This window comes from Coturnix japonica, chromosome 23, assembly GCF_054131305.1.
Source record: "Coturnix japonica strain WE chromosome 23, WE-NBRP24, whole genome shotgun sequence".
Lineage (NCBI taxonomy): Eukaryota > Metazoa > Chordata > Aves > Galliformes > Phasianidae > Coturnix > Coturnix japonica.
In genome coordinates this window covers 7,233,391-7,255,322 of record NC_140685.1, presented here as the reverse complement: position 1 = coordinate 7,255,322, position 21,932 = coordinate 7,233,391, and the positions used below count along the sequence as shown (strand labels likewise).

At 50.0% G+C, this 21,932-nt stretch overlaps 2 protein-coding genes across 15 annotated transcripts in view; one reads left to right on the top strand and one right to left on the bottom strand.

Moving 5' to 3' along the window:
- ARSG (arylsulfatase G) overlaps positions 1–21,932 on the top strand; it is a 44,543-nt gene that overhangs the window by 20,489 nt on the left and 2,122 nt on the right. For 4 of the 8 annotated variants that reach the window (XM_085522977.1, XM_085522980.1, XM_085522974.1 and 1 more), the window contains one exon: positions 4–334. In XM_085522977.1, coding sequence (XP_085379103.1) covers positions 4–334 — 331 coding nt within the window. Of the gene's footprint in view, positions 1–3; positions 1,315–7,633; positions 8,237–21,932 lie in introns of those variants that run through there. The other 4 variants (XR_014936827.1, XM_085522976.1, XM_085522978.1 and 1 more) reach the window with 2 other exon arrangements.
- On the bottom strand, positions 1,067–18,757 carry WIPI1 (WD repeat domain, phosphoinositide interacting 1). 7 transcript variants are annotated; one of them, XR_014936830.1, is made up of 14 exons: positions 18,637–18,757; positions 17,462–17,544; positions 15,939–16,108; positions 13,081–13,177; positions 9,146–9,243; positions 8,096–8,188; positions 7,738–7,808; positions 7,139–7,246; positions 6,888–7,052; positions 6,603–6,710; positions 5,462–5,583; positions 4,958–5,058; positions 2,467–3,175; positions 1,067–1,599 (listed from the first exon to the last, which is right to left on the bottom strand). XR_014936830.1 is itself a non-coding variant. In XM_015879751.3 (13 exons), exons 1-13 carry the CDS (start codon positions 18,705–18,707, stop codon positions 1,552–1,554), a joined length of 1,335 nt encoding a protein of 444 aa, XP_015735237.1. In that variant the 5' UTR covers positions 18,708–18,757; the 3' UTR covers positions 1,067–1,551. The 7 variants fall into 7 exon arrangements, 1 of the variants encoding a protein (XP_015735237.1); XR_004309266.2 differs by having other exon boundaries at positions 3,001–3,175; XR_014936832.1 differs by having other exon boundaries at positions 2,467–3,112.

The window sequence follows — 21,932 nt, the reverse complement described above, 5'->3', positions numbered from 1 at the left end:
TAGGAGGAGCGAAGGCTTGTGATGGAAGCACTGGGCCAGAAGAGCATCACCGACCACCGCTCATTTTCAACTTGGATCGCGATATTGAGGAACAGGAGCCTTTGGACGTGGCATCCAGGGAGTATCAGGCAGTGCTGCCTGCAATCAGCAGGGCTTATGCCCAGGCCCTGGAGGATATTGCAACAGACAACATCACGGTTGCAGACTACTCCAAGGACCCAGCAGCAGTGCCCTGCTGCAGCACACAGCACGTGGCCTGCCGATGCCACGCACCCACATCTCACACAGCCTCGCTGGACCAGCACACGGACAGAAGAGCAACACGGCTTTGTCTGTAAGCAAATCATTGCTCGAGCTGTTCCTTTTCCAGTCCTGGTTTCTGTGAATGGGACTGCTGTTCGTGCTGGCTGCAGGCTTGAGGTTGGCTGGGGGGTAGGGATGGAGGCTGCAGCTCCCCGTGCTGTGTGCCTTGCAGTGCCTGTGAGGTAGTGCTATGTCTGAGGGAGCAGCTCTATGCTCAGGGAGAGGGCCCCGAGGTCTCCAGGCAGCCCAGGGCTGCAGGCAGACACAGCTACCAAACCCAATGCGATGCTTCAGGGCTGGGCGAGGCTCTTGTGGGACATTTGTGGGCACATGCAAAAGCCTGGGGAGCTGCAGAGGCAAAATTGAAGTTGCAGCTGAAACTCAGAAACCACCAGGATTTCCCAGCAGCTGAGTGAGGGTTTTCTGAAACACATTTGGACTCCAAATTACGCAGCCAGGTCTTTCTTTGGACAAGCCGTAAGTGGCTTGTCTCAAGCAAAGCAAGGTGTTACATGAGCCACAGCAAACTGGGAGTTGTAATTACGGGCAGCGCTGCTGAAATTAGAGGGGCTGCCCAACCGTTTGCAATTAGCACTGGCCCACAGCCTCCCACAGCAGCACAGTGTGGCTTTGGCTGGGCTGGGTCCGGATGGTGCCGGAGCCACCAACCTCTCAGCAGCGCCCCAAACCCACTCGCTAAAGCTTAATCAAGACTGACATCTTTAGGGCCCCACAAAGAACAGCAGGAGGACGGGCAGCAAACTGCAAGGGACGGACTGTGACTTTATTCTGTCTTTAACCGTAGCAAATCACATCTTCTCTCGTGTCACTGCAAAAATACTTTGCTTGGGTAAAATAGTGTGCACTGTACAAAGACATAAGTTTAATATATCTTCCTATAAGTACATTTATACACATAAAACAGCATAAATTAGAAACGGGTAAAACAGGTATATAAAATTCTGGTTACGTACAGATCTGATTAAATTAGCATTTACAATGTGGTTCTAACATAGAGTTTGTTAAATATAGCAATGTGCCTACAGTACACGGACACCCCACCCAGGCAGGGATTAAAACGAGGGGTGAGCAGGGCCAGCCATTCACTTATATGTACTCTAGTTAAAAGCAGTGGCCCACCTTGGACTTTTTAGTCTTCTTGAAGACTCACAGATCTGTTCTTGGAGATTCCTGGCTGCTCCGAAGCACTTCCCAGCAGCTGTCCTACACACGGATGTTTGCTTCTCATCATGACCTCTTCGCTTTGCCCGGCTGACCTCCACGGCACAAGATTATCTACCAAAATCAAAACAGAAGGGCCTTACTTTTCCCAGCAACGGGGTGTGTTTCAAGTTGGTTTTACGTACATGGGAGTAGAAGGGGGAGGGATGTCCTGCAGTGTTTTACTTTCCATTCAAAGGCAGATTTGTCAGAGGTTTATTTATTTAATCCCCCCTCCCCAAATTTACAGCCCTGGGAACTGGAAGCAGCTGCCTTGGTGCTGTGTCCTGCGTGGGATGGGCATGGCACTGAGTGCAGCCCTGCTTGCAGGACTGGGGTCGCTCTGGGTGAGCTGTGTTTGCCCCATGAAGTCCCCCAGAAGTTCAGCTTTGGCACAGTAGGAGAACGGAGCGCAATGTGCATCACTGGGGACTGCAGATGGAACTCAGCCTGAATTATAGGATTAGAGGATGATTGAATCGTTAAGGTTGGAAAGGAGCACTAAGATCCCCAAGCTCAACCCACCCCCACCGTGCCCACTGACCACGTCCCTTAATGCCACATCTGCACCTTTCTGGAACACCTGCAGGGATGGGGACTCCCCCACCTCCCTGGGCAGCTGTGCCAGTGTCTGACCACACTTTCAGATAAGAAGTTGTTCCTAATATTCAACCTGAACAAGGCAAGGCAAAACCAACCAAAGTATCACCAAAACCATGTAGTGATAAAGCAGCCACAAAGAGGAAAGTGGGAGCAGCAAAGACCCTGAGACACTTTGCATGAACTACTCATATATAAATACACGCCATGTGCACAGTCTCACTGAATTCTCACTGAATTCTATGGGATTTCTTTTGTGGAACCTCACAGCCCAACCCTGCGATGTCTGCTGAGGCTGAGCATTTTCTGGCACTGCTGGAAGCTTCAGTGACACCAATGAACCTGCAGAGAGATGGCAACTGCTTGGTGAGAATGGCAGGGACCTTCCCAACTGCTCACAGCCACAGCTGGGCTGCTTCTTCCCATGGCGCCGTCCAATTGTGAAGTTCAGGCACAGTGCTGCTTCCTTGAGCCCATCTAAAGCACAGCATCTTCTTCTCACCTTCTCCTCCAGCCTGCTGTCCATCTAGTAATGCCCAAGAACCTTCTGCAGAAGATCACAGTTACTCCAGAGCCCCTAGGAGACCTGAGAGCATTTAATCCAGCCCATCAGTGTAAGCAAGATGTGTAATTGAACTTGCTTAACCTTTTGCTATGGGATACTTCAGCAGTGCTGGCATCAGCAGCAGCAACAGCCACATTCATTCTCATTGAGGTGTCTTTACAAGCCCTCCTTGTGCTTCTCATCTCTTCTCTGACCTGTCCCTCCTTCCATTTAATGAAGAGGCAGTTTTCTACCATCAGCCACAGACTGTGCATTAGACCGAAGCTGCGTTTCCTTGTTATTAAGAGCTGAGTCTCTCAAGTCTTGCTCACCAGAACTCGAGGTCAGGGGAAGGCAAAGCATTTCAAAACGGAGAGGATCCGCTGGGTCTCAGCGCTGCTGTTCCTCCACAAGTACGTCTGAGTTCAAAGCCGTCCTCGTGGGCTGTGGGTAAATATTCCATTTTGTCACAAGTTTTGAGGTTTTTAAATGTCTTTTTGTTGCACACTGGAAAACAAACAAAACCCTTCCCATGTTTCCGCAAAACAGAATGCTGTCAAAACATTTTTGTTGGATAAGGTCAGTTTTCTTCTCCCTCTTTCTCCGCACAGAAGTGACCGATCCCTGAAACCCCTCTTGGACGAGTCACCAAACTGCTCAGCACTGAGAAAACAGTGAAGCTGAGTGAAATTCAGAACATCAAAACATCCCGAGCTGGTCTCCCTGTGCACCGCACAGCGGGAGCCAGAGCCACAGCAGAGAGCAGAGCAGATGTAAAACAAGTTACAGTCAGCAATGGAGGGCAAAGCTGAAGTCCTGACTGCACACACTTTATCTGGAAGCTCCGACTGCTAAACCACTGTGTTAGGGAGTATTTTTGAAAGCTCCTTCCCTCTCACACCACCTCCTCCCTAATGTTACACATGTAAGTTGCTCCGTCAGGTTAATTACAGCACGGGATTTTGACAGATCAAAGTCCATTTAATAAAACCCCTGCCTGTACAGCAGGGGTTTGGGGCTGGTTTTTACAGCGCAGTCCCAGCAGGCAGCTCATTCAGGAGCAGCGTGGTTCCTGCTTGCTGGCATTTGCATGGCCCCAAACCACATGCTCAAAGAGCAGGTTTGTCAGAAGAAGGAAAGGATTCCTCTCTGGCCGTGCAGCTCCTCGAACATTCCTTCCAGCTGCTCTGCAGCCCAAAGGGCTTTAACCAGATGGGAGACACTGAAATGTCCTTCTTAGGGGATGGAATAAGAGAAATAGAAAACTCTTGTTCTCTGTCTCCAACAAGCTGCAGTACAGGTAAAGAGAATCAGTCTAAGATCTTTATGTGACTCGAAGAGCCGCGTTTAGGCAGAGTTTCAAAGGGAGGCACAAATTAGTCATCTCTTACACAAATAACTCTTTGCATCACTTAATTTGAAAGTGCCTTACAGAGGAGGTCAGCCCCAGCATATGGAACAAATCCTGGGATCCCAATGAAATTTTTACTTCCTCCTTCTTCAGGCAAATCTCCAGCAGCAGGATACGTGAAAGTGGAGTAAGGAATTCCAAAGTCTGCCAAGTCTACAGCTTGAAATCCATTACAGTATTCTGCTGTATTAATGCACTACTAGCACAAAGGTGCTGCTGATTACAGCCAGATCACAGCACTGTAAGCAATATCTGTCCACTTAGGGGTTAAGTATTTAACACGGAAGAGAGGGAGAGACACAGCCAGGCTTAAGTTAGATTTTATAAAGCCAGTATGTTCTTCCAACAGTAACTGAGAAAGTGCCACTTAAAAAACCAAAACAATGGCTTAAAAATCTGCTTTGCTTTGATTCTTTGTCTGGAAATGAGAGATTTCCAGAGGACTGATGAGGTTCAGGTATGTTCCAGTTGTTTTCCATAAGCCAATACAACTGACTGAAAGTGCAACAGGGAAAACTAAGTTTTTATTTCTAAATGATGGCATTGTTCGAATTAAAGCTATTCCTGATAACAGTAGAAATCTGAGCAAGGCACAAAGGTCAGATCTGGATCTGAACTCTGTTCTGCATCTGCACTTCATTCTGTTCATCTGTTCAGGTCTCTCTCTAATTATGAGGCTGATCATCCTTGCCCCATCCCAGCTGCCATGTAGCAGGGGTGTGATGTTCCTGGCGCTCTCCCTATACCTGAAGTAGTGATTTTTAGTTTCACAGCTAACAGGGACAAGGTCAGGGCAACAGAATCTCTTCTGTAAGAGGTTAATACTTTCTTCTTAGCATTGGGGTTGAATTGATGTTTTAGGGGTCCCGAATGCTCACAGGAGGAAACTCATTCTCGTCATCGAGACACACTGGTCCAGTTGCAAACTCGTGCTCTGGGATAACCTCTCCTCGCAGGGCACCACCATCCTCCGAATAACCTGCAGAAGTGGAAATGCAAAGCGCTGCTGATAAATGGGTGCTATGAGGCTGGAAACAAACAGCTGCGACAGTTTTATCATTGTTTTAACACATCCTGATTTCTCTGGCATTTGGCAGAGCATTTGAGGGTAGCAGAAGGGAAAGGTATCACCATCAACACTGCCAATCAGGAACGGACTGCAGCTGCCCGGCATGGGGTCTGGACAAGCAGAGCAGAAAATAACTGATCCATTCCCAATGGAATGAACTGGGTGAGCTGCAGAAGGCCCTGCTGCCCCAGTGTGCCTTGTATATGGGGTGTTTATGGTTATAGTGAACATCTGATTGTTCAGAGACTTCCCACTTTGCTCCGGGGGCTATCTTGCTTTCTTTGCACTGAGGAAGGGCAGGAACAGTGCTTACCTGGCATGGTCGAAGTTGAAGGCACTGTACTTTGTCTGGCTACAGTTGCTGCATAAGATTGAGGTAATGGAGGCTGAAGGTCATTTTCTTTGTTCTCCTCCATTTTTCCTGAGCCAAGTAGACTGATTGTACAGGAACAAAAGAGGGAAGAAGAGTTAGTTCTGATCCCATTCGTTCCTTCCCCGGCACTATCTGAGACACACATTTGCAGTCATGTCTCCTTGAGGTACATCACCCAACTGAAAAGTTGGAAGGTGCCCAGGCCACCATCAGGTAGGGATTGGAACTGGATGGTCTGTAAAGGTCCCTTTTATCCTATAGTTCTATGATTTGTCGAAACTCTGAAGCATTGAAACTGACTGCAGCCCTAACAGTACTGCAGAGGAGGAGATCACTGTGCTCTCCAAATAAAGCAGGGGGGATGCAGAAGATAGGGAAAGCAGTACTTCAGCTAGAGGACAATGCTGGCATGAGAATAGAAGGGAACAGACTGACCACAAAAGCTTTAGGTTACAAAGGCAAACAGTGTTTCTAATCATGAGGGGGCTCCAAAGGGCTTCCAACAGGAGTGGACTAGATGGGAAAAGCAGTGCTGGCTAGTTTCGGACGGAGTCTGAGCAGAGATATAGTATGATGTAATGTAACTCATGACCCAAGGGCCCTTTTCAGTCCTCTGATGCTAAAAGAGGAACCCACATACAACGCAGGGCTGCCAGCTCTGGACAGCCACAACACAATGGGAGCACGGGAGGGGGGTCAGCAGTGTCTGAAGGAGATGGGAGGCCAGCGGCCGGAGCACGCTGGACAGCGCAGCTTTGAAGCGCTTTTGTTTTGTGGCTTTTAAAGATCTGTTGGCATTTTCCTGGCTGTCGGCCACGTCCTGGCTTCCAGCACATGTTACATCGCACCCCACCCCAAAGGCTTCACATCTGGAGCCAAGCAGTCCAGATGTGGGGTTACGTGCTTAATCAAACCAGGCATACAAACAGAACGGCAGCACGGAAGGCTCTGCTGCAGCACTGAGTGCCTGCAGGCGTGTGTGTGGGTGAGGTTTTGTTGACGGAAGCTCCCAGAGCTGCTCTGCACAATTGCAGCCCCAAAATTGTCTCTCAGCACATCATGGCACTGGAGGGGCATTTACCTGTGTTTCTGAATTAAGACACACTCTCCTCCATCTTGTGGGTCCAAGTTGTAGATATAGAGATGTCCATCAGATGTAGTCACCAGCAGTCGAGGCAGCTTCTGAATCCTAAGGAGAAAAGCATCATGAGTCCAAACACAACAGCTGCATGCACGCGCTGACAGCAAACATACGCTGTGTGCTCTGCAGGGTGTAAGGTAACGGGCACAGCGGTGGTAGTAAGCATACATAGCTGTGTCTGCATAAAGGCTGGGGTGGCAGTGGGACACAGAGGTCAATACATACGTGGAGAGGGCACAGATGTTCCTTTGTCCAGAGATGTTAAGGCGGACAGTGGCAAAGGCTCGATCTTGGTTCATCATGCCCGACACCTGGGCAGGGAGGTAGTTGGTGGCAGCCTGGAACATCTTTCCCATGTACCCACTCCAGGTTGGTGGCTCTTCTGGCCGGCTGGAGTGGGAGAAGAAACAGAGCTGTACGGGCAGATGTCCAAAATGGACAACCCTGGGGCAGGTTAACTCCGGTTACTCCCTCACCTGTCAGTGAGATGCTCCAGTTTAAAGATGTGCACTGTCTCTGTGTTACTCGAAGCACACAGGAACTGGGAATCCATGCTGAACACCAGAGAGCTGATATTCACATACCTAGGGCCAAGAACAGACAGAACCAGTCACTACTTGGCACCCCGCTGCATGGGAACTGTGGGGTTTTGCTCACAGGGAGAGAAAAGACCCAGTCCACCCCCGCCATCAAGACTTGGGCTCTACGCAAGTGGCTTAGCAGCTTCAAAACACCTCCTTTGAGAAGAATCGGGATGATAACTGAGAGATAATGAGACTTCATTATTTCAAGTAAGAAACAAAAAATGGACAGAGAAGATGGACTGAATCTACCTCTGTTCTCTGCTATTGCCCTGTTCTGTGACTCGCTGAATGGAATCGCTAAGCTTGCTGGAGGCAGCTGGGCCAGCACGGCTGTCTGGCACAATGACATTTCTATCTGATATGCTCACTCTTGTTTTCTTTCTGCAGAAGATGCCAAAGCTGCCAGGATCTGACGGTGCTCTGTCCCCATGTTTACATTTCTGCTCCGGGAGCCCTCTGTGTACTTGTCACTGATAGAAGCATGAACTGACCTTTTCATCCCTCGACGGAATTCATAGAGCTTTTGCCCACCAGGAATGGAAAATACACGAATGACTGTGCCCTGTAAAAAATGCAGATAGAAAGATCACACAGGAGCAGGGCAAAGAGCACGAGCCCTGACACACCAAGGAAACTCAGAACATGCACAGGCTCTGTTTGTCAGCTCGGGTCAATACAGACATGATACAAGTCGGTCATCTGAGTGCCCCTCCCCAGGAAGCTGTGTTTAAAAAGGAGCTCCTTCAAGATCCCCTGTCCCTGCATCCCATGCTCCAGTGATGGCTGTGCCCCTTTGCCAGCCACAGGCTGGCAGTGACAGGGAGGTTGTTCCCAGCAATGCTCACTCACTTTTTCAGAAGCACTTGCCAGCTTTGACCCGGTGGAGTTGAAGGTTAGGGCAGCCAGAGGTCCATCGTGGGCAGCAATTGTGCAGGCTGTTTTCTGTAGGACAGAAGGTGATGTGAGAGAAGAGACAAACTGCTTCTCAAACTGCGTAAGCACAGAGCGTTCTTGCCTCATGCCCTATGCAGAACTGCACATGTGTATTCAAGAGACTGTACTGCATTTCTGATATCCCTTCAATAGTCCCTGCCCTGCCTCAAGCTCACTCCCCCCCACCTGATACAGACACTGTGCTTACCAAAAGCTCCTCCTGGACACAGATCCTCAGCTCCTTGTCCCTCAAGCAGGCTGCAGGCTTGCAGATGCACCCCCAGAGCCAGGCATTTCTTTGTGCCTTGGTTCTACACACTGTGGCTGTACAGCAAATACTGCTGTGTCCCCACTGCCTGTAGGGAGCTCTGGCTCCTGCAAGCATCTCTCCACAGCAGCAGTGTGTTTTCCCATATGGGCTCTGCTCTCCTCTGCTGCAGATCTTCAGCTCCTGCTGCATGTACAGAGCAGCAGTCTTATATAATCCAAAGCCCTGGCATAAACTGCAGATAACAAGTTTCCTGAGGAGGATGTGAGCACCTCCTCCTCCCCATGCATGGCTTGGGGTTCAGAATCCCTTGCAGCCTGTGGCATAGCAAAGCAGCTGCCCGCATCCCGTGCCTGGAGCAGCTCCAAGCTCCATAAGCCACCCCGCTCACATCACTCGCTCTGGGTGTAAGGCTGAAGCTCACTGAGCCCTGCCCATGCCAGCCTGGCAGTTGCCCTCTAACATGGGTCTCATTTCCCTCACTGTCCAGTACTGGGAAATGAATATTCTGATCTCAAAGAGGCTGTCTGCTTTTGTCTAGGCAAGGGGGATAGGGAACGTGCCTGCCCCAGGCAAATACTGCTTACAGCACAGTGGAGTGCATTTATTCATCTTTCCCCAAGGCCTCGTTGGCTCTGCCTTGGTTCTGTTTGTTTTCAGTCCCTGCTGGTATCCAAATGGGCGAGCTTCACACTTACCAAAGTATTTCCGTCGTAAAGTGCGATCTCTCCGCTGGTTGCACTGCCGGGATAAGCCAAGTAGGAGTTGGCGTGGTTGATCGAGAGAGCGCACAGACCTGGCAGGGCAAGAAGGACACAGCTGAGGTTATTTGCTGGTGGAGCACAGAAAGCAGAAACGTGGCCATGAACACCGCAGGGGTTTGGGTGCTGTCACATTTTGGGATGGTGTCCGGTACCGGGTGTGCGCCAGCTGGATGCTGGAGATGCCTCGGCCATGGGGACACCTGCTGGTACGGGACAGTACGGCTCCTGCACCCCGCCACGGCCTCCCCAAACCCTGCCCTGAGAGAGCCCCTGTCCTGCTGAAGCTCTTTCTTTCCCCTCCTCAATCATCTCCTTTTTGAAGGCAAGAATGTAGGCCAAAAAATGCTGGTCTCAGTGTAAACAGGGCTCCTGTCTGGGTACATCTGGACAGCTGGAGATGTGAGCAGGGCTAAGTGCACAACTGGAGCTCCGAGCTGCAGCCATGGGGCCAGGCACTGCCACTTCCTTCCCTGATAGGAAAAGGGAAGCAGAGGGAGATAAAGCAGATGCCACAGTTCTGCAGGGAGGTTCTGGCAGATGAGGAACTTGAGCTGAGCTGAATTTTAACCACACGAGGATTTCTTCCCTGTACTAACCATCTGTTTTTATGCCAACAAGAGGATAAAGTCTCCCAGACGTTCCCTTTCAAGTGAGCAGGAATTGCAGGAAACGACAGGGATGGATGAACGTGTGTGCAGGGCTGTCCATCTGCCTGTCCCCCCGGTGACCCAGGAACAGAGCACCTCTTCCTGCCTCTCATTTCTGCCGCTGGCTGAGCACCCAGCGCAGTGGATCATGTCACACACTGCAATGGATCTCACTTGCTTCCTGCCCCATGTCTGCGTGCTCCCAGTCATCCCAGCATTCAGCCAGGGGCTCAGCACAACCCCAGCTTCCTGGCTGCCACCCAGGGGTCCCATGTCCCCCACGTGGGGAGGAAGCTGCAGGGTTAAAGGCTGCCTGGGCTGTGCTCCTTGCTGCCCAAACAGGACACACGCACACGGGCACATATGCGCGCTGACACGCGCACACACACTGTGCAAGCTGTCATGTCAGGACACTGCTCTGGCCCTGGCCCAGCAGTAGGGAAGAATCAGCTGAAGCTCTTGTTTTAGGTCATTGTTTATAACTACACAAAGAGACCGCAGCACAGCCAGGAGCTGCAGGATGGGCCAGAGGCCCCTGAGGTCCACTCCCTATCAATGAGAAGCATTTATATCATGCCAAGGACTGTGCGCGCTGCGGGGAAGTGGAGCAGAGGCAGCAGAGGTGATGGCACCCAAGAAAGACAGGCTGGGAGGAATGCAGACAGCTCTGAGACTGCTGTACAGAGCAATTGTGTATCTGAGGAGGGTCTTCCCCAGCCCAGACAGCACTGGGGGTCAGTGTAGCCCCTTCTAGCGAGGGCCTAGGGAAGGCTGAAGCTCAACAAAGCAATCTCTGAGCTGGCCGGCGTGAGTCACCCTCTCCCTCTGCTCTGCGTCTGTCTGGGAGAAGCAAATGGGAAACCAGGCCAGGGGAAAACACAGATGTGAGTGTACTCAGCTGACCTCAGGGATGTAGAAAGAACACAGAGCACAAACCATACGGCAGCCTTTGAAAATGCTCTTCTGACCCTGGCACCTGGCAGCCTAGTGACAGTCAGTGGGCACAGGAGTGGGCACAGCACCTCTGTGGTTGCCACTTTACAGGGAGCTTCCTCTGGCAGCATAGAGAAACACCTACAGCATGGGGGAAGCTTGGCTTTGCTGCCAGGGCAGCAGGTCCAGCGGGGCCTCAGGGTTCAAGGGAACCACTTGAAGTAGTTTCCAAAGCTGCATCTGTCCCCATGGATCAGCCCTCATGGTGTTCATGTCAGCATGAGCACAACAACCTCAGTGCCAATCCTGCCTCTGACATGAGTCACCTCACAGCCTCCCTGGGGCTCTTCTGCCCTCCTTGGAGCAGTTTGGGCCAGGACTCTCAGGGGACAAGAGCCACCAGTGCTCTCCTGAACAGCAAAGCATGCTGATGGTGACAGACAGCAACGCTCTGCAGAGCTGTGTTCCCCGGGGGCTTTGCTTCATGCACGAGCAATCAGCCTGGCTCGTGTGCTCGCCTGGAGCTGAATGCTCACAACTAAGCAGTGTGGTTTCCTCTCAGGAGAGAGATTCACTCCTTATTTGAGCATGCATGAAAAACAACAGACTCGCCCACCCTGGGCATTTTCCTCTCCTGCATGGAGGAGCCTGGCCAGACATTACGGAGCAGCAGCCCGTGGTGTGTGTGATCATCCTGGAAAGGCTGTGCACATCACCCTGCAGGAAGCACCGCTTCTCCTGGCATGTGTGTGTGAGGGGAGCCCGAGGTCACTGCACCTCCCTCAGCTGTGTGACAGCAGCATGGGCTGCTCGACACGCAGTCCCTCATATGCAGCCCAAGCTGAAGGAAAGCGATGGGTTGGGAGCTGGGTGTGCAACAAATCCCCAGATCCCTGCTCCAAAAAGGAGCCTGCATTGGCCTCCTGGACACACTGTCTTTGGGGTCAGGCTTGGTAGCAAATTAGATGCTGGGGGATGAAGGAAACACACGTGCCACAGCACTTGACACTCAGCTCATTTCAGTGACAGCTGCTGTGGTGAAAGGATTTTAGCAAATTAAGCCTGCATGAAGTCCTATGATCCGCAGCAGCCTAGTCCTGTCCCAGTGACTTCTGATTGCTGTTGCTTTTAAACTGTGACCTGATCAGTACAGCTCCAGGCCTGGGTATCCTCTTCCTGCCTGCTGCTGCTGGGCTTTCTCAGGATGGTTTTAAACTTTAATTATATTTGCAGTATTTAGTATGTTTAATCTACATGAGGAGGCCATCTGTTAAGACCTGAAGTAGGTCAGGGGAGAAGCCAGAACAGCATCCCTTGAAAGCCCAGAAGCCAGGCGTGAGCACATCAATAACTTCACAACCAACCGCCCTTGGAAAGCTGCTGCGGTCTGCGACCGGGATGTCACAGCTCCATCCGGCAGCGCTGCTCTGGGCGCTCAGCCAGGCTTCCCTGCTCACTGCTAAAAACTCTTCCTCTCCATCAGCAGGATTCACCCTACGCTATGCAGGGAAAATCTCTTGCACAGCCACCTGCCCTGCCCTGTGGGTTTCTCCTGTGTGTGGAACAATACCAGGTGGCAGCCCAAGCTCAGGGAACTCCCTGGCAGGGTTGGCTCAGAGGCACGCTGGAATCAGAGCCATGCCTGGCTGTGTTTTCTGCCCCAGGTGCTCCCTATGGCACTACTCACTCTGGGAGCTGACTCTGAACACATAATCGACCACAGGAGCCGCCTGCCTGGCAGAGCAGCGTGCCCCCATGGTGTGAAGCAGGTCTGCAGGGAGTGCCAAGGTGTGCCACCACAGCTGAGTCATGCTGGCAGCAGGGAAGCAGGGCCCCTATGTCCTGAGGGAAGGCACTGTGGGACTCTGATGCAGGGCACGCTGAAGGGAGGGGTTGGGAGCCCCAAAGGGAGAACATGAAGTTGCCCTGTATATGGAGGGGAGTTTGAAGTCCTGGCCTGCCTTACAGCTTTGATCTTGTAACAGAGAACAACGGCGTGCTCCAGGAAGCCATGAGCTGCATGGGTATCCCTTCCAGGATGGAAAGGGACTGAACTTAACTCAAATCTTGCTGCTGTCTTTGAAGCATTTACTCAGAACAGAGCAGGGTTTCTTCTCTCATAAGCCTGACTGACTGCCTCCATACATTTCTGGTTCCCTGATGCTGAATTAGTCGTGCTGCTAAAAATACACACACCACAGGCTGGCTTGAATTCTAAAACAAATACTGTGGCTATGGAAGGCTACTGCAGAGCTCACCTCTCCCTTACACACAGATTCCTTTGCTCACCTGTTGTATTTGGGGGCGTATCCAGGATAGTCTTCAAAAGCTTCATGTCCTTGATGTTATGGATGTAAATTGACTCCTCCAGGCAAACAATCAGCCTCTGCAAGGACACAGGTACAGAATCTCACCAGCACTGCTCTCGTACTTGGCACACTCAAATACTGCTGCTGGAAAAACTCAGCAGGGATTTTGCTGTAATGCTGCAGAAACACAACCACTTCTGCTTCTACATCCCCTCCCACTGGACACCCTTTGATTTTGGACAGCTCTGCTTCTGAGAATTGATTACAGCTGATTTTGCCTTAGAAAGCAAACAGAACGTGGCAACAACAACTCTGTTACTCTATAAGATGATCTTCTGCGGCCCTAGGCTCTAAAAACACAAAGGCCTTGGTTATACCCCTGCCATGGGTCTTGATTAGCATCTATTTCTTCCCCAACTTCTCTTTGTTGTTCTTTTCAAAGCAAAATAAGTCTTGGTCATAAAGACCAGGCAACAGAGGGGCTGCCAGTCCTGCTTGTTAATCTGCTTGCAGATGGGATTTCCTGCTCCTTGCCCTGACTTCTTCCCAAATTGGAAGCAAGCATCTAACTGGTGGGCCTCCCACAACTGCTAAACTTAATGTGTCAGCATAAGCAGGCAAGACTGTGCTTTATGTGCCTAAAGTTGTGAATTGCATAAAACTGGGCTAGGAACAGTTTGTTCAGGGATAGTCACAGAAGTTGGTGCTTCACACCTACTGTTTGCACCATCTTGGCAGACAGGCTGTGTATTTCCAAGCTTATGTTCTTGCACCTCTTCTGTGCAACTCATCAGCAACAAACACCCACCCAGCAGGAAGCAGCTGTGGAGCGAGGAGGTGCCAAACCACAGGCAGGAAAGGAAAAAGGAAGCCTAATATTGTAACCTTAACGTTGGGCCATCGTTTCTGTGACTGCTCTGCTCTGTATCTTAGCATGGTCAAGATCTCTAGGAGTTCCTGCAGAGGCATTTTACACAGAGGCTTTTTTGGGACCAGGCTTTGGATCTGGCTGGAGGGCTGTGCTTTCTGACCTCTGGGTGTGCACAGCTCCACCTATATTAGCACCATGTGTCCAGAAGCTCTGCAAACATCCCAATAAAAGTGTGAGGCCAGACTCTGCCCAAGCTCCTGAAGCTGAAGCACCCAAATCCATGTACAGGACGTACAGAGCCTCCACCTCTTTAGAAATGAGGCCACTTATTTAGTATCTAAATGTGGAGTGTAGTTACTAACTTGAAAACACCCACATTAGAAAATCTTTGCCTTGCTCCACCATTACTCTCAGATCAAACTCTTTCCCACTTCTATTCCTGCTAACCACAGCATCTGGGGCTGTGTCACAGCCATTTTGCATTTCCAGGAAGACTTTGCCTTTTCTACAGTAACAGCCATCAACTTGCTAGCAGGGACTGTCAGAGTCATATTTATACAGCTGATTTCAGCAAAGCCACTGTGTGCTTTCCCAGAACTGCAAAATGTGCTGCTATTGATGTACAGGTGAAGGGATGTACCCCAGATGATAGCAAAGCAGCAAGTCAGAGCTGTAGCAAGAGATGCTGGAACTGACAGGGAAAAAATCCAGGAAGGCACAAGAAGGGTGATGGAGGTGGGAGGTGAAGCCTGGGCAAGCTCAGTGGGAGCTGGAAAGGGCTGATTCTCTGCCTCCTGTTCAGCCCCAGCTGACATCAGTGCAAAATATGCTGAGATGAGGAACAAGTTTTATCCTCGCTGTGCACAGACAGCCTCACAGAAGGTGCCTGGTGCCGCGACTGCTGCACAGCATTCAAGGCACTGCATCTCATGTTTCTCTTCAGAACTTAAGTCTGTCACAAATCTGGTGAGGTGGCTGAGTTGTATGTTGAGGACTTAAGATGTGTTGGATATAAATAAAGCCAGAAAAGAAAAACCACCTATGAAATGTCTCCAAAAAATTCATCAGGGTTTTAGCACAGTCATTGAGGCTGCAGAGGAGATTCTGACTGATGTCAGGGTACAGCCTTACTCCCTGCTTTGAGACACACCATGACCCAGCTTAACGTGTATGTGAGTTATAATGGAGCCTGAAACAAAGAATTCCTGTGGATCAGCAACATCCAAGGGGCTGTTTTGTTTGCACAAGGATCTTTCACAGGCAGATCAAGTCAAAACATGCACCGTTTGTTTGAGTTCTGTTCCTGTTTTATTTACTACCATTTTCCTGTGTCAACAGCTTATATGAGACTTAACCTTATATGGACTTTCAACATCATCTTCAGGCAGTCACTGGAGCAGCACACGGGGAAAGATCCTGGACTTATTTTACTCCCATACTTATCTCCTAGAAACACTAAGCAGAACCTCCCAGTTTATTTTTATACATATACATCTATCTGCAACCCAAAGGAAATTCTTATTTTGCCGGCTTCATCGTAAGCTTAAGTGAAAAAAATCCATTTAGGAAAGACTTAATTGTAGTGCAGGAACTTCTGGTCAAACACAGCCTTACTGGAAACTCAACCCAGTGTTTCCTTATGGGAGAGCCTTACTGCAGGTCCCACTGTTGCTAAGTGAGGAGAAGCTGATTATATACAATTACCCAGACTGCTTATTTCTTCGTAGTAAAATGTCCTTAGTTTCTTATGGCACATACTTTAAATATAATTATGGATAAAAAGATGACTTGAAATATTCCAATAGGGAATATTTAATGTGCCCTGTGCAGAGACACAGTTTGAACCCAGGCTGCTGCTGCTGTGCTGAGCAGCAGGGCGCCAGCTGGACTCTGGTCTGTGTAGAGTCAGCTCCAGTAAAGAACCAGAGTGGGACAACTCTGGCTAACCCATTTCCCCAGCTCCTTACCTGACGATTCAGCCGGATGGACAGGATTTTACTGGAATAGCTATAGTTGCAGATCTCTGTCCCTTTCTTGAAGTGGTAGACATTCATTTGCTGTGGCTTGGCATGACTGACCACAACCACAAGGCTGCTGGAGAACAGACGCTCCACGATGTAAACATCTGGGATTTCATCTGGGCACAGAAGGAAAGTGAGACAGTCTTTAGCTTGGTTTCTGGTTGGTTTGTTTGCAGTGACAAGTGAAGCTCAACTCAGGAAGAAATGGGGTTAGGCTCAGGGTTAGGAAGTTCAACATCAGCTTCTATTAAAAATTTCTCATAGCCAGCACAAAGCAGGAAGGGGTTAATGAAGCCTCTCCTGAAGGCAGAATGCTGTCATGCCCTCCTGGGCAGAGCCCTCCAGCTGTAATCAATCTTTGGGATGGGGTATAAAAAAGGAAGAGCTCAATCCTATGAAAGGAAATGAGAGTCAGAATGGTCAGAGACTTTCCTAGAGGCAGTGAATGGGCCAGGACTTAGCAAGGTAAGGAACAGCTGTGTGTAACTCACTGTCCATTCTGTGTGGTGTCTGGTTTCTCCTGGCCATTTTGGGACATGGGAAGGCTGACAGGTTTACTCTTCCTATTGCTGAGGTGAACAGTGGTGTGTCTTACAGTGACCATGTGTGGGCTCTTATGTTGGAAAGGCACCATTACAATGACCCCTTTGGACATGTACTTAAATAACTGGGAACTATGACTTCTAATTAAGTAGCCCCGAACCAGTGCTTAGGCTGTCTTGCATTGGAGGTATAAGGACTCATCTACAACCATGATGTATGACAATGCGTCTCAGCCCCTTACCATGTGTGTAAGATGGTGCTAGATGAAGCTGCTATGCCTAGTTGATGAAGTTCCCACTGTAGCCAGTGGAGAATTATCTCCCAGGAACGAGTTGTATCTTGTATGGTACCATCTCAGCTGAAGCACTTCTGGTTCTGGCCTGAACCAGACCAGAGTATGTGCTCCTTAAGGTCTGACTTGTCTTGGGTTGTTAAGTGCACTGCATGCTGCTCTGAGCGCAGCTAATGGCTGAAAGCCTGCTGTGAAGACCTCCTTAGACTGGAAGTCCATTAAAAACATCTCACGAGTAAATAACACATTGGATAACTCACAGGCTTTTAGTCCAGAGTCCATGCTGGTGGCCTGCAGCCTCTCCTATGTGAAACATTCAACCCACAAACTTGCTCTAAATACTGGTTTCCAGAACAGACTGCTGTTGTCAGACTGACAAGCAGTGAGGAAGAAGCTGTTTTCTAAACTTGTGGGGTTCTTCCAACTCAGCTCAGGAGTTTTTCCACAGCTGCAGTTGGCTCTAAAGGCTGCAGTGCACAGGGCATTAACCAGAGCTGTTTCTCTCTTGATAAGTGAGCAGCAGAAATAGATGCCATTGCTGCAAGAGCAGTAAGAAGGATCACTCCCTCAAAACAAACCAAATTGCAGTAATACAGCTAAAGCCTGTGCCAACACCCAGGGAGAGGAGACTTACTGCTTTCATGGACCTGGTCCAGTTGCTCCACGGAACTTAAGGAGAAAAGCCTGTATCCAGTTGTGGTTCCAATTGCCAGGGAGCTGCAAGGATAAAACAAAAGCCCTCTGGTTTAGATCCAGCAGTGCATTTACAACAGGGAGTCCCTGCAGATAAGAGGAACGGCTAATTCATCATACGGTGGTTTGAGAAGGCACAACTTCAGTGTCCGCTCAGCCAACTACATATAACAAACCTAAGCATCCTGCTTTCCATGTGAGGATACTGCAGCCCACAGCGTGCAACCGTGTCACCCACTGGGATGCTGTGGCTGCTGGGTCATCTGCCTGCAGATAGGGATATAGCAGGGATACAACCTGCAGCATTACACAGAGGCTTTCTGAAGCCAGGAGTGGCTCTGCCCACACTGAGTGCTGTGCAGCACAGCTGGCTCTGTTCAGACACCAAACATTAACATCGAGCAGCTGCCCCGGCATCCCCAGTGCTGTCAGCTGGGGGCTCACGTCAGCAGCACTGTGTTGCATTGCTCTTTGTTTGGGCACGGAGCGAGGCCGGGGATGCTCCAACTCAGAGCTGGGGATGCTCAGTGCTGCCGTTTTGCACCCTCAGCTGAATCACAGAATCACAGAATGACCCGGGTTGGAAGGGACCTCAAGGATCATGTAGTTCCAACCCCCCTGCCTGGCAGGGCCACCAAACATACACCTTTACTAGATCAGGTTGCCCAGGGCCCCGTCCAACCTGGTCTTGAACCAAGGACGGGGCATCCACAACCTCCCTGGGCAGCCTGTTCCAGTTCCTAACCACTCTCCTAGTGAAGAACTTCCCCCTAACATCCAACCTAAATCTTCCCTCTTTTAACTTAAAACCATTTCCCCGTGTCCTGCTATTGTCAGCCCTTTCCAAGAGTTTAAGGGAAGAGTAAGTTCCCTTCAGGTATTGAAAGGCTGCAATGAGGTCACTGCACAACCTTCTCTTCTCTAGGCTGAACAAACCCAACTCCCTCAGCCTGTCCTCATAGGGGATACAGGAGGGCAGAGCCCCACTAAAAGCCACTGACCGGGAGTCACCAGCCGGGCCCTGCGCCCCACAAGGCCCTGAGGGCCGCTCCCTATCAGGCCTGAAGATAGAGGCCCCACTCCAGGCTGCCCCCATCGCCCCCTTGCCCCTCTTACGTGCAGTCCTGGTTGTAGGAGAAACAACTGAGCTCCGCCGACCCCCCCGGGGCTTCGGCCGCGGCCTCCATGGAGCGGGCGCGGCGGTTCGGCCCGCTCCGGCCCCCGCCGCGCCGCCTCCAGCCCCGGCTCCGCAGTACCACAGAGGGACCGTCCTATCGATTGATTGACGTGAAGCTCGACCTATCGGGGTTGGGTAAACGGCTCGGCCCCGCCCACAGGGAGCAAAGGGACGTTTGCTATTGGCTGGAGGAGGGAACAGCTGTGCGTGGCCACGCGGTGGTGTTGTGGTTGCATCAGACGGGGCTCAGCTGGCGGCTGGGATGGGAGCGGCTTTGGGCTCAGAAAGGGCGATTTAGGTCAAAATAGGAAGGAATTCCGCACTGGGATGGCAGCGAGACGCTGGTACTGCCGCCTAGTGAAGTGTGGGTGCCCCCATGCTTGGAGTTGCCATGGGCAGTCTGAGTTATTATGGGCACAAAGCTCAGGATCTAGGCAGGATGTGAGGCCGCTTTTAAACTAGTTCTGTGCTCAGATGGGGATGGAACAACAACAAACCCTCGTATATTGTGCAGGGTTGGCCGTGGTACTTTAGATGGGGGCTCAGAATCACAGAATCACAGAATGAGCCGGGTTGGAAGGGACCTCAAGGATCATGTAGTTCCAACCCCCCTGCCTGGCAGGGCCATCAAACATACACCTTTACTAGATCAGGTTGCCCAGGGCCCCGTCCAACCTGGCCTTGAACACCTCCAAGGACGGGGCATCCACAACCTCCCTGGGCAGCCTGTTCTAGGGCCTAACCAAGAAGGGCAGGGCAGGGATGGATTGGCCTTTGGAGCTTTCAGCTCTCAGCTGAGCAAAGCCAAGGCTGACCTGACCCGAGTATTAATTCTCCTCATCCCTGAGGCTGCGCTGAGATAAATAAAACAAAGGAGGTGCTGTGCTGGATGGACAAGGTGCTGAAGCATGAGAGGAGTGAGCAATAAGAGGAAAGCTTGTGGTTAGACTTGTTCTCATTGGTTGCAAAATAAGACAGTCTTCCTTTCAGAGGTATTCTTTCTCCCTGCCGTTTAAATAGGGCTTTTAGATCTTTTTCTTTTGACTTTTAGATCTTCTCGAGATCTTTAGTCTAAACTTACTGCGTTCATGCAGTGATAACAGCTTTATTCAGGTGACTGATGCTGCCTTGTTAGGTCAAATCCACCAGCAAAAGCACACACACACATACACACACAAATAAAAACTAAAGCCAGTCTCTAAGTGACAAATGTTCTAGAAGTCAGTACGATGACATTAACAGTGCACAGAAACACAGGGGCAGAGCCTGCAAACCCCCTAATTAGATGAGTAATCCTCATGTGAGTGCTGAAGTCATTGGCCCTAGATCACTTGGTGCACACCACAGGACTTCTGGAAAAAAAGATCTACGTGCAATACCATCCAAATGAGGCAGATTCCATGTGGACACATACATCTGCCTGGATTAATCCCCCATTGCATCACAGGGGCCTTTAAGTGTTTGTCATATTCCCCTGTTTTGGAATTTAAGACCTGCAACTGTGAAGATGATTGATTTCAGGAAGGAGTATGAAAACAAACAGCTTTGAAGCTGCATTAGTTTGTAGTGAGGCTGACAGCAGACCGTCCCTAGGCCATAGAGCTTAACTGCACTGTAAAGCCAGCAGGGGAATGGTTTAAAATTTATAATGTTTTTGGGGGAAAAAAAACACCAACCATCTCCTGTTCATAGGGCCCTAGTGGGGAGCACTAATAAAAGCTACAAATGAAACAGAAAAGCTGTTTTTGAATGCCCTGAGACCGTCCCTGTGGGTTCAGTGGAGTTTGATTTTGAAATAGTGATGTCAAAGCGAAAGCAGGGTTGGGGATTAGGAAGAAGTTAAACAGGGAGTTGGTGCTTTGTGCTTCTAAACCAGTTTCTGAGCAATTGATGTAGTTGGATGTTTGGGTAATAGGGCAAACTACCATGAGCTGGTTTTAAAATGAAGCTTAGATAAAGCAGAGCCACAGAAGAATCTGAGACTTGGGCAATGCCATTAGTTTTGCAGCTTGACTGATGCAACCACGTTGGTCAATCTTCCTTTCAGCTAGCTGCCTTCAATGGCTATTTAATCTGCAGGGCTGGGAGAGAAACTGCTCTTATCCTCGGTGCAAAAATCTCTGCTGGCCTTTGGAGTGGGTGTTTTTGACCCTCAGCAGTGGTGGTGGCTGTGACGAGCTGCTTCTCTGGCTTCTCTCATATCTCAAATGTGAAAAAACAGCTCATCTTTGGTTTTTAAAGCACAGCTTTAGAAGGAGGCTGCAGTTACCATTTGACACGAGGAGGGTTTGGTACCTTTGGTATTTTCAGGCTGTCCCCTGGCTTAGTGTTTTAATTCCAGCCAAGCTCTCCTCTACCAGCCAGACAAAAGCCAGCTACTGATGGTATGCCTGCTCTTTGTGTGCAATGTGCTGCACTAAAGAGATCTCGGCAGGGGCTAAACTTGCTGAGTATCTCAGTGGTATTCGTGATAACCAGAAGTCCACAGATTGTTTAGAGCAGGAGAGAAGGAACAGGCAGAAGGGAACAGGGAATGGATGAGTTTCTGGAGGGGAAACATAGCAAGAAACCATCTTTTGCCTGGGAAAGGAGTGGGGAGAGGTGGCACATACACTTCTGCTTTGCACTAGGTAATCAGCCAGTGGTACCACGATCATTAAGGCAAAGGAGGAAGAAGAGATTGCAGTGCAGCCTTCAGAAGTGTCCTCAGCATGAGCTGTGTAGCAGAGAAGCAGCAGCCTGGGCTGCTCTGCGATCTGCAGGCAATGAATGCTGCCATCTGGTGCCCCGTGTCCAACTGCGCACTTGTTCATGCTGGGCACATGTCAGCACGCAACAATGCGTGTCTGTTAAATGAAGAGAACAGCATTTGCTTAATGTTTGGATTATCTACCAATCTACCTGCACCTCCACTTAGCTTTTAGTATTAAGGAAAAGACACCAACTTCACAGAATCAAGCAGTCCTGCTAATAAGTCCTTGCATGTATGAATGTGGAAAGTATGCCTTGCATTCTCCTGTTGCCTTGATGAGTTTAATGTCAGGACAGTTACATGTTTTTTCTCTCCTTCACTGGTTCAAATCCTTTGCTTGATGTTGTGATATCACACTGAGCTGGGAAGGGGTCACCCACTGCGAGTGTGGCTGCCAGGTGCATGTGAGATGTTTTGTTGCTACAGTGCATCGCATTGCTTTAGATTGAAGGGCTACAGTTAAAAACCACCAAGGAGGCTCTC

What these genes read in the sequence shown, in the direction of transcription:
- WIPI1 (XM_015879751.3), bottom strand. Translation starts at nt 18,707, where the DNA reads ATGGAGGCCGCGGCCGAAGCCCCGGGGGGGTCGGCGGAGCTCAGTTGT. An exon ending in TACGCCCCCAAATACAACAG is followed by an intron (nt 9,244 to 13,080) that starts GTGAGCAAAGGA and finishes TTGCCCTGCCAG; the next exon opens with GTCTGTGCGCTCTCTCGATC. An exon ending in ACGAGAATGAGTTTCCTCCT is followed by an intron (nt 1,600 to 4,957) that starts GTGAGCATTCGG and finishes TGATTTTGGTAG; the next exon opens with ATAATCTTGTGCCGTGGAGG.